We start from the raw sequence: 11,201 nt of genomic DNA on the forward strand, positions 1-11,201 counted from the left end.
TCATGATTAAGTCCTATTGAAATCATCCTTTCCATATTTTCTAACCTTGCTATCACAGATTATTACAATAACAGAAGACTGAAAGTTGGAAAAACATTCTCAATAATTCTCGTTTTAAGCAAATTCACTCCGAGTAGAGCACCTATTCATCTGTCAGTCCAACTTCAATACATAGTCTGTTAAATTATGTGGCAGCTTCCTTCTTCTCCAATGTAAAAACTAATATTGCTTACAGAAAGATGACACTTTACATCCTCAACATTAGACATATTACTATGAGGCTCATTTATTTTCTATAAATATATTAAGTGTACATTTTTAAAATGCATAATTCCACTGACATAATGTCATATAGTGTATTAGCAATCCATTCCACTGAAATGTACTGCAGAAACACCCACACATCAAGTGATCAGAGACCTTAAGTGTTTTATGCACATTGCATATTCACCATTTCGTGTTCAAAATACTACAAAGAAAAAAAGATGCTGGTGTTGTGACCATTCTTGCATGACATGAGATATGAAATGAAGCAAAAAAAAAAAAAAAAAAAAAAAAAGGAGGGGGTTATATATAGGAATATGCTGTCTTCCAGGTCTCTTAAAACCAACAAGAGAAGTAACAGTTGCAGTAACAGTTGCGCAGGTAACAGGAGCCATATATACAGCAGTAGCAATAATGGCGCAAGCAGTGGTGGCCATTGCTGTAGTCGGAACATCAGCAACAGTTGCAGTATACTACCACTATTACTTCAGGAAATAACTGCAGCAGTAGGAAGAAATCACAGCATGTAGTCAAGAACCCAATTTAGGAAATCTGATGTACTCAGCCCTTCCATTCTCAAGCATCTGAAAGTTTGTCCAACTCTGCTCAGTGACAGAGCAGTAACATAAGGACCAGTATTCACAACTATGAAGTCTATGTTATGCCTAAGTAAGTGTTTTTTCAAGATTCTAGAGCTAAAAGTTACAATTTTTTTTCCTTTGTTAGAAATTTCAATGATTTTCAATTAGTAATTATTAGCTTCCACTTCTAAATTTCTAAGATTTGAATTAGTAATTATTAGCTTTCAATGTCTTTATCAATATTGGTCCATGAAAATCAATAACTACAAAAATTTTGCATATATTTTGACACTGCTCTCTATTATCTGATGGATTTGTTATTTTTAAGAAAGCAGTATTGCTTTTTATTTTACCAAAACTTGGTGAAGAGACCCGTACTCCTTATCTGTAGCATATATTATTGCAAAAATCCTTGTGGGGAACTATCTCGTACAAGTAGAAACAATAGTTTCTAAATCAAACTGTTTAAAAAAAGTTCCCTAAGATACAGGACCATTGGTCTCTTTAACTGCATATATCTTTGCAAACCCTAACTGCCCAAAACAATGACCAAAGAGTGCTACATTTGGCTGGAGTTTTGGTGTGTTTATGAAACTCCAATCTGAAAGCACCAGATGGGAAGATATCAGATGCTTTAGTCATACATTACAACATGAATGAGCACCAATACCATGGAATGAAAAAAAATATATATATAACAATAATGACAATCGGCAGTTACTGTGGTGGAAGGGAAACTGTCAAAATGTGACAAAAGCTGAGGAGTTTCCCAGCTGACCAAAAGATAACTACTTGGTGGAAAGGGCCCTAGTAGCTAGTAATACCTTGTTAAAAGGTAACCTTAATGTTAAAAACTAAGGAGAAAGTATGAGCATTTAGAAGACAGCAGTCTTTGAGCTTAGAGGTCATCAGCAATGTAAACAATCAAGAAGATGCAGATGATGTAACAGACTAATGAAATGTAGTATATATATGTATATAGCTATGATACAATACATCGAAATGGTCTACAGCAGATAAAGATTAATAGACTATTGTGCAAAAGTACTCTGTCAATGTAGGTAATACAATAGGCAGTTAGCATATAATACAAAGCAGCAGAAACAGCTGGACAGAAGTGTGGATGTATAAAGTACAGTTGACATCTGAAATGGATTGAGGGTAACAGTATAACAGGCTGCTAAAGAGCGCTGTTGACATAGGCAAATACAACAGAGAGCTGTAGCACATTAATACAGCAATAGTTTATGTAGAGGGTAACACTACAAGTAGAAATGTGTTGCACTTGTATGTGATAAAACAGATGTAGGAAATACAACAGACACCTGGAGTGTATTGTAGTAATACAACAAAAACTAGAATGCACCAAAGATGCTCTTATATTGCAATGGACCACTATCATATACTTTAATGAAGTACATTCAACAGCCGTCCAAATATCCCTCTAAACCCATCCGCTAGAGGGTGTCGTAGATGGTTTCCACTGTGGAATAGATTTCGTCAAAGTGTGGCCGCTTTTCCGGATCGTACTGCCAACACCTAAGCATGAGTCTGTACATCTCGTCCGGTGTACTGTTCACTGCAGGCATCCGGTACCCTAGAGGAGGCAAGATACTGGTTATGAAGGGACACCGGAACACCATTTACTTATCTATCTTATTTCTATTATTAATTTTTCTAATGAAGGGTTTAGTCTAAAATGCCATCTTAGCTATTCCAGCAGTTATGTAGAACAAGTTTTTCGTATAGATGTGTCAACTTGGATGATACAGCCCAAGCTAAGACAATATCCTGCAACTGTACCCCCTTAACTACACCTTACAAATATTGGTAAATATAAGCACACGTGGTGAAAAATTAGGTACCACATTTGTAAATCACAACTAACACTACAGTCGAAACCAAACAAAGCTGAATACGTGAGTCTATATATTTCGACTGCTAACTGCAATCATCTTCAGACTGGGAAAAATCTGAACTCGTTTTATAAACCTGGTTGTGGTTTCAGAGGAAAGATGGTGGAATCCATTTTAATTGGTTATCTTCCCACTATGAATATTTCAAAGGGTCAATGGACCTCAGATATTATCTCATGATTGTTCATTATAAAAATGTTAACAGGTATCTTTCCCCTCCCCCTGACCTGACCTCAGGTCATTCTCAGGTCACCAGATAGTGAGGTTAGTGGTATTTACTCCTTTCCTAGTTTCTTTTCTTTTATTAAGAGGTTGCTATTTAAAGATACCTTCCTCCTCACACTTTGTACTAATGAAGAGGGTTACAGTTAGTAGTCCAAATATAGACTCGCGTATTCAGCTCTTTCTTTTGTTCCCTCTGCGGTGTTAGTTGTGATAAGCACACGTACACAATTTATGAACTTGCATGAATGTGTGCAATTTTTTTTTTCAAATGTTATGTTTGGTTATCAGAAGGTATATGGTTGAATCTATTCCAGGAATTTTTACATACTAAGATATGTGGTCTCGTAAAGTATAACGGAGATAATAAATCAGGCTAAAACCGCATGTAGATAAAAAACCAGGCACGTATATACACACGCACGCACGCACACCCACGCACACACACATGGACGAAAAACAAACGCACGAATACGCACACAAAACACGCTCTTTCTCTCTCACACATACACAAACACATACACACACTCACACGTTATCTCACATGATCACACACGCATACACATGCACACACGCTCACACGCACATACTCATACACAAATACACACACGCACGCTCACAAACTCTCACACACGCGCGCTCACAGGCACAACACAAGCACACACAAACACGCAAGCACGCACACACACACACGCTCACACGCATTCACACACACACACTACAGCGATCCTGTAAGGTCACAGCATTACCCATAGATCGGTCATACATGAGCTCTGAGTTCTCTTCCGGAAGGGAAATAACTGTCGATCACGAGTCCAACACGTGATTCAAGACCATGGTGAATCACACGCACGCGCACACACAAACTTACAAAAATACACGCTTGCGCAAACACACGCTCTCTCTCTCTCTCTCTCTCTCTCTCACACACACACACACACACACACACACACACACACTCGCTCTTTCACATACACGCACACAAAAGTTCACGCTAACGCACGCTCGCACACACATACACACGCTCACATGTGTGTGTGTGTGTGTGTGTGTGTGTGTGTGTGTGTGTGTGTGTGTGTGTGTGTGTGTGTGTGTGTGTGTGTGTGTGTGTGTGTGTGTGGGCGTGTATGTGAGCGCTCACACAAACACACGTTCACACACACGTACACACATCATACACATGCTCACACACACAAACGCACAACACGTGTGTGTATGAGCGTGTGTGTGTGCGCGCATGTGTGTCTTTGAGGACACACACCCACGCTCACACATATACACAGACATTCGCACACACAAGCTCAGACACAAACATACGCTTACAGACACACACTCACACGCAAGCTCACACACACGCTTACACGAGTGTGTATATGTGAGCGTGTGTGTGTGTGTGTGTGTGTGTGTGCGCGTGTGTCTGTGAGCGTGTGTGTTTGTGACCATGTCTGTGAACGTTTGCGTGTATGTGTCAACGTGTGAGTGCATGTGAGCGTGTGTGTGTGTGTGTGTGTGTGTGTGTGTGTGTGTGTGTGTGTGTGTGTGTGTGTGCGTGTGTGTGAGCGTTTGTGCATAGAAGCACACGGACGCACACATACACTCACGCGCACACATACACTCACATAAACACACACACACACACACACACACACACACACACACACACACACACACACACACACACACACACACACACACGACAACACTCACGCACGTATGTTTTCCACTCCTACGTATACAAGAGCCAACGTGTTCGCGTGCGTATGGGTGTGGACCACTTTCTCTCTTTGAAGACGACCGCTACTCACCCGAGTCGATCATCTCGCGTGCTCTCGTGTTGGAGCACCCGTGGTAGGGGACGTCGCCGTAGGAGAAGATCTCCCAGCAGAGGACACCGTAGCTCCAGACGTCACATAATGACGTGTACTTGCCTGGAAAGGACCAAAGGAGACAGTAAATGGAAGATCTGAAGGAAGCAGACCTTGAGACCCGGACTTTAAGACAGTAAATCGGTGATAAATTTCAGTGGTAAGATGCCTATATGGTACACTGGACGATCCCCCCCCCCAAAAAAAAAAAAAAAAAAAATATATATATATATATATATATATACATACATATCACAAGCAAGAATGGGATGTACAGGTATACTTATTTCTCGATCTAAGGTAATTTTGTGCAAAAACCTTGACATTATTTTCCTATTCCCCCCCCCCCTTTTCACTGTATCTTCAAGTAGGTTACCTATTCTGGGTGATGGGGTGAATGTCTACATACATCAAACTAAATGGATGGGAGTGAGTGAGTGCCGAGAACCACTTCCTCCTGTAGGGGAGCTTACCGAAGTTGAGAGCCTCTGGCGCAGTCCACTTGATGGGGATCTGTTTCATGCCGTCGCTGACGATGTATTCCTCCTCCTCACGAGACATCCCGAAGTCTGAGATCTTGACGATGTTCCTGTGACCTGGAGGAGAGAAAGGAGATGTCGTTAACTTCGAGTGTGTGGTTTCGTGGGCGAAGTGACTTCGAGTCTTCTTCCGACAAGATCGTCTGGCGTTGAAGAATGGAAGTTTCTTCCTGGTGAACGAAATCATCTGAGATGTGATATAGTTTAACGTCACAAACTCCTCCCATCGGAAGGCTACGACGGTGCCCCTTACAGGTGACTTTGTAGCGTGGAATTTAATGAACCATGCCTTTGGTTCAACTTCGCCGGTGGCAGGATTCGAACCGCCTTCCCCTCGACCTTCGCCGCAAGTAACGATGCCCTAACCCGCTCAGCCAGCGAGCTTCCTCAGACATAAGTTAAAATAAAATTCTAAAAGTCGACGAAAGTCTTCTTTGCGTTCAATTGGAGGAAAAGAAAAATAAAGAAAAAAGAGAATGTGGGGCACAGAGGAGAAGGCAAAAAAAAAAAAAAAAAAAGGCCAATGGAAACCATTCGAGCCTACATGAAAGGGGCGACGAGAAATGGGGAGGAGTGGGGGTGGGGGGGGGGGGTGAGTCGACCAACACCACTACATACAAAAAAAAAAAAAAAAATCTCCATTGACGCACCTTAGCGATTATATTCTGGCCAATCCCAGACCATTAGCTGATGGGATTGGCCCCGGAACGAAACGGGTAGACTGGAATCCCGTTTTCTTTGTTCATCAGCAGGATTAGATCGTCTGATCTTAGCCAGAATAAAACCTCCCGTGGCGTGACCGTGTTGAACAGAGGAGAAATGGAGGGGGGGAGGGGGGGATATTTCCAGTGACGGGGATAAAAGACAAGCTAATTTGACACCACCTATTTTGATGACGTCATTTTTTTCCCCAAATTAGGTTCATTACTGCTTGCGTGTAAGTCGACATCAAACATACGCGCGGGGGTGGGTGGGGGTGGGGGTGGGGGGAGCGTAACCAAAAGAGGTTCGAGGTCGAGTGAGACGACGAAGTAACAGGGGACAAAGGAGAACGACAAGAAGTTCCTCGGTCGTCAGTGACCCGCTTTTGATTTGTAATCCAGCGCAACACTTTACCTTCTTGATTACAAAATTATCCTCGTCGAATACCTCAAGCTACTCGATGTTAAAGAATGAAAAAAAAGGAGATAAAGAAAAATAAGATGAAAAAGACACCTACCTTTTAATAAAGTTAGTTTCACATAAATAGATAAATGTTAGAGATAAATATATAAATAAAAAGAAAATAGAAAAATACTTCTTTATGAACAGTTACTTGCACATAAACAATTAAACATAAATATTTACTAATTTAATTTTTCATTCATTTATCTATTAACAGCTGGGCGCGTTCCTCGGTGCATTCCTAAGTGCGTTCCGGTTTAGTTTGGCCGCAGTTAGCGCTCCCGAACTGTTAAAGCAATATAGGTGCCGGTATAGTATGTGGCCTACGAAATTTTTCTTTATTATAGTGTGTGGCCTACAGGACTTTTATTTCGGTACGAACCTGTCTCTTAAGCTTTAATAATTTGGGAGCGCTAACCGCGTCCAGAGTAAAGCGGAACGCAGATAGGAACGCGCCCAGCTCTATCTATATTAATAAACAAAATCAAATCGCGACGAAGGCGGGGTGAACTCACCGACGAGGCAGTTCCTGGCTGCAAGGTCTCTGTGGATGCAGTTCTTGGACTCAAGGTAGGCCATACCGGAAGCCGTGTCCAGACACATTGCCATCAGCTGTTTGGTGGCCATTTTGTTTTTGTGGTTGCGTACGAAGCTGAGCAAAGAGCCACCTGAAGGGATTTTGAGCAGAAATCACATTAAAAAAGAGTAACCGGTTCAGTTGCATATCAGTAAAACGAACCTTTTAAGAATACCATAAAATCACCAATGTATTACCGTCATTTAAATGAAACTCAGATTGTTTCCTCAACTGGGAATTCTTTGAAATTTGGAAAAGAAGAAGAAAAAAAGAATGAGGTGCACCCCACATCTCACCCGGCACAAGCTCCATCACAATCATGATTGGCTGTTTCTGTACACAAATCCCGATGAACTTGACGATGTTCGGGTGATCATACTGCTTCAAGATTCGGCCTTCCTGCAGGAACTTTTTCTTCTGCTCGTCCGGGAGCGTCACTCTACACGTCTTGACGGCCACTTCGAGTCCCGTCCCCCGAAGTCTGGCCTTGTACACGTCTCCGAAGTTCCCCTGGGGAAGAACAAAGAGGAACATGAAGTAGGAACGCCACGAACAAGGGTTAAGTGGGAGTGATTTGAGGTCACACAAGGTCACAGGATCTACAAGGAGATTCGATCAATTGCTGGCTCGAGTTTTACTAAGCGAGAAAACCCCCGTGAATTCATGGCTGTGGCAAACTGATCGAAGCTGTCGAGAGCCGTTTGGAGTGAGGATAGGAAGGGTGACTGCATGGAAGCTTTCTCGGGGAGACCGCGGGGACTGACGCCGCGGGCGTGCGAGTGAAACAACGCACTCCCTGGAATATGTCCTCACGAAAAAAACCCGCAGCCTCACAACCTCTGGTAACGATCCTCAGGACCTCTCACAGATCTCTCTGGGAAGAGAGTTTGGACTGCTGTCCATATTGTGTGAGTGTAAGAATGTTTCTATGTGACCATTTTCAAATTTGTAGGATGAAAGTTGACAATTGTCAATTCTCCACATGTGAAAAAGTGAGGGAAATACAGTTGATGACGAGAGAGAGAGAGAGAGAGAGAGGTCTTGGGCCCAGTCCGGAGAACGAGTACCAACCCTTCAGGGTTGCACCGCTGTTCATCTTGTAGGACCACCACATGCAGATAGGCACAGTCACGAGCAAAAGATTTGACCCACCCAGAAAATTTTATGATAAAGAATTCAAATTCTATGAAATACATACATACATACATATATTTCTAAGAAAATTACTTAACTGAAAAATAAGTATTATAAAGGAGCATATATCACGTAACTGGCAAAAATAAAAATAATGTTGACGTTGTGAGAACTATAGCTGTCATTGGTTCCAGGGACATTAAGTAGAAAGGATAAGTGTGACTTGATTGAGACTTATCCAAAGTCACACAAGGTCGCTGGATCTTTATGTAAATGAAAGGAGAATTCTACTGTACGTATGACATTTCAATCAGCCCTTAAGGTTGAGTTTCCAATATACAGCTTGTGCTGTGACGCCCTTAACTGCATAAGCGAGGATCAAGAAGGTCCGGGTAATTATCATAATAAAGTTAGCTTCTGCAGAGGAAGACGGTGTTCCCTTTGGACGTCTTCCGTTAAGGCACGAGGCACCCCCCTCCCCCCCACACACACCCAGGGCTGAAATAATTTCAGTATCGCTGCGCTGCGAGTCGTTATTCCAACTCTTGTGGGCGGGGGAGTTGGGGTGTGTGTGCGCGTGTAAGGTCACAACATTACCCATAGATCGGTCATATATGAGCTCCGAGCCCTCTTCCGGTAGGAAAATAGCTGTCAATCACGAGTCCAACACGTGATCCAAGACCATGGTAAATCACACTTATATGAAAAACAAATCTAAAATAGAACATTGTGTTATTTTCCCGTAGATTTTTCTCGATACCGCCATGCCATTTCATTCAGCCAAAGGAACACGCTAGACACATTTTCATGATTATGAGATCTTGTTTACTTAATGTCCGATGATTTTGTTCATTCAAAGTGAAGTGCCTCAAATGTAGTATACAAGGCATATTTACCTATTCTAAGGCATACTCAGGCATAAGCATTGTCGGGGGTAGTTTATTAGCCGCTAATACTAGCGACTTGTAAAACTACTCATCTACTTGCCAAATGTCAAAGGAAAGTTAGTAAACTAGGGCAAGTTAACTCGCAGGTAGCAAAAGGCTTTACCAACCCTAAGTCGTTGCTCAAATTGTTCAATTGTGTGCATTTGAACGTGGTACAGAATAATAGACAAAGATGTTTCCATTTTTCCCATAAGACTTGTAGCACAGTTTTGTTGTAAATTGAAAATATAGACACATTTAGAATAATTGTGAACACGTCAATGTAAGTTCTCATGTAGAACAACTAGCCGAACAAAAATTGAACAAGTGTTCTTCACTCGTTTGTGTTCAATGTTGGTCTTTAGGGATTTTATGCTGGCTGAAGCCAAACGATTGTATTAAGCGGTGAGGTTGAATTCTTGCTGCATTCAATTAATGACAAATATCAAGAACTTTTTTTTTTATAAAACACTTACTGTTGCCTTGATCAAAATTCCACTTAAAAAAACATTTCACTGTAATTCAACTTCTGTATAAAGAAAAATACACGAAATACTCGAAAAAATAAAAATTACATTTCAACGAATACTAATCAAAAGAACTTGATTATACATTTCCTTTTCCTATAATTTTACTTATCTTTTTCATTTACATTTATCTATCTCGTTCATTTATTTATTTCATCTACTTCTATTTACTTGATTAATATTCATCTTTTTTCGCGCACAACGCGGCGACATGACGTCACCAGCGCGCGCGCATGCGCCTCACTCACCCGCCCGATTTTGTCCAGAAGCTCTACGTCGTCGTTGTTGAGTTCCCACCTCTCACGGAAGATGGGCGTCCGGAGAATGGCTCCGGACTTGTTGGTCACGGGGAGTCCGCAGGAGTGCTGGTGCAGGATGAGCTCCTGGATGGTGGGGAAGGCGGGGCCTTCGAAGCGGTAATGGCCCTGAGGAGGCTTTGGTGGTTAGTGGTAGTTTGGTGGCCGTGGGGTGGGGTGGTCATCAGGGCAGAAAGGGAGGGGGGGAGGGGGTGGGGGAGAAGGACGAGGAGGAGGAGGAAGAGGAAGAGTATGAGGATAAGGACGAAGAGGAGGAGGAGGAAGAGGAAGAGGATGAGGATAAGGACGAAGAGGAGGAGGAGGAGGAGGACGAAGAGGAGGAGGAGGAGGAGGACGGCGAAGAGGAGGAGGTAGAGGACGGCGAAGAGGAGGAGGTAGAGGACGGCGAAGAGGATGAGGATGAGGAGGAGGTAGAGGACGGCGAAGAGGAGGAGGTAGAGGACGAGAAAGAAGAGGGGAAGGAGAAGAACGAGGAACAAGAAGGGGATGAAGAGGATTAGGAAATGAGGGGAAGGAGGGGAGAGGAAAAGCACGAGGAGGAGGAGGAGGAGGAGGAGGAGTAGGAGGAGATGGTAAGTTGAAAGGATTTAAAGATTAGGGTGTAGGGTGAGATATGTCAGCAAAGCATTTTAGGGTGTGGACAGGACGACAAATGTAAGGCATAGGGTGTAAACAGGCAGGGTGTAGGGTGACGGTATAAGGGCGTCCGGTAGACAGGGTGCAAATTTGCATGGGTAGGTAGGGTGACAGTGTGTGGATAAGGGTGTGAATGGCAAAGGGCAAGAGAAGGGTGATATTGGGTGAGGAGAGGAGCGGGTAGGGTGATCATTGGGTAGGGTGTCAAAAATTGGGTTAAAATTAAATACAGAAGAGTGGGCAAGTTTTAGGGTGAAGTGAAGAGTGACGGGATGTTGATCATAGGTGATGGGAGAGGACAGTTGTTGTTGTAAGGATCGAGGAAAAAAACACAAGATGGTTATTGTTGTCAAAATTGCCAGAAAATGGTGGAAGTGACGGCAAGTCAGGGTGATGGCAAGGGTGGCGAGAGGTGACACCAAAGTGCGGTGGTAAATGCATCGAGGTGGCAATCGAGACAATGGTGTCACGTGGATGTCGTTGGCGACATATAGTCGTCGCCGAAGGAGACAATGGCACAATGTTGATGGAAC

At 42.8% G+C, this 11,201-nt stretch overlaps 1 protein-coding gene across 6 annotated transcripts in view; it reads right to left on the minus strand.

Moving 5' to 3' along the window:
- Positions 1-711: 711 nt before the first annotated feature.
- The window catches only part of FER (tyrosine-protein kinase Fer), a 92,804-nt gene continuing 82,314 nt past the window's right edge, over positions 712-11,201 (minus strand). For 5 of the 6 annotated variants that reach the window (XM_076184421.1, XM_076184422.1, XM_076184420.1 and 2 more), the window contains 6 exons: positions 9,964-10,149; positions 7,425-7,638; positions 7,067-7,219; positions 5,322-5,444; positions 4,789-4,911; positions 712-2,442 (listed from right to left, as the gene is read on the minus strand). In XM_076184421.1, the coding sequence (XP_076040536.1) occupies positions 2,303-2,442; positions 4,789-4,911; positions 5,322-5,444; positions 7,067-7,219; positions 7,425-7,638; positions 9,964-10,149 (939 nt within the window). In that variant the 3' untranslated portion in view covers positions 712-2,302. The remainder of the gene's footprint in view (positions 2,443-4,788; positions 4,912-5,321; positions 5,445-7,066; positions 7,220-7,424; positions 7,639-9,963; positions 10,150-11,201) is intronic. The other variant, XM_076184419.1, reaches the window with a different exon arrangement.

This window comes from Oratosquilla oratoria, chromosome 4 (assembly GCF_046742065.1).
Source record: "Oratosquilla oratoria isolate Oo_2021 chromosome 4, ASM4674206v1, whole genome shotgun sequence".
NCBI classification, from domain to species: domain Eukaryota; kingdom Metazoa; phylum Arthropoda; class Malacostraca; order Stomatopoda; family Squillidae; genus Oratosquilla; species Oratosquilla oratoria.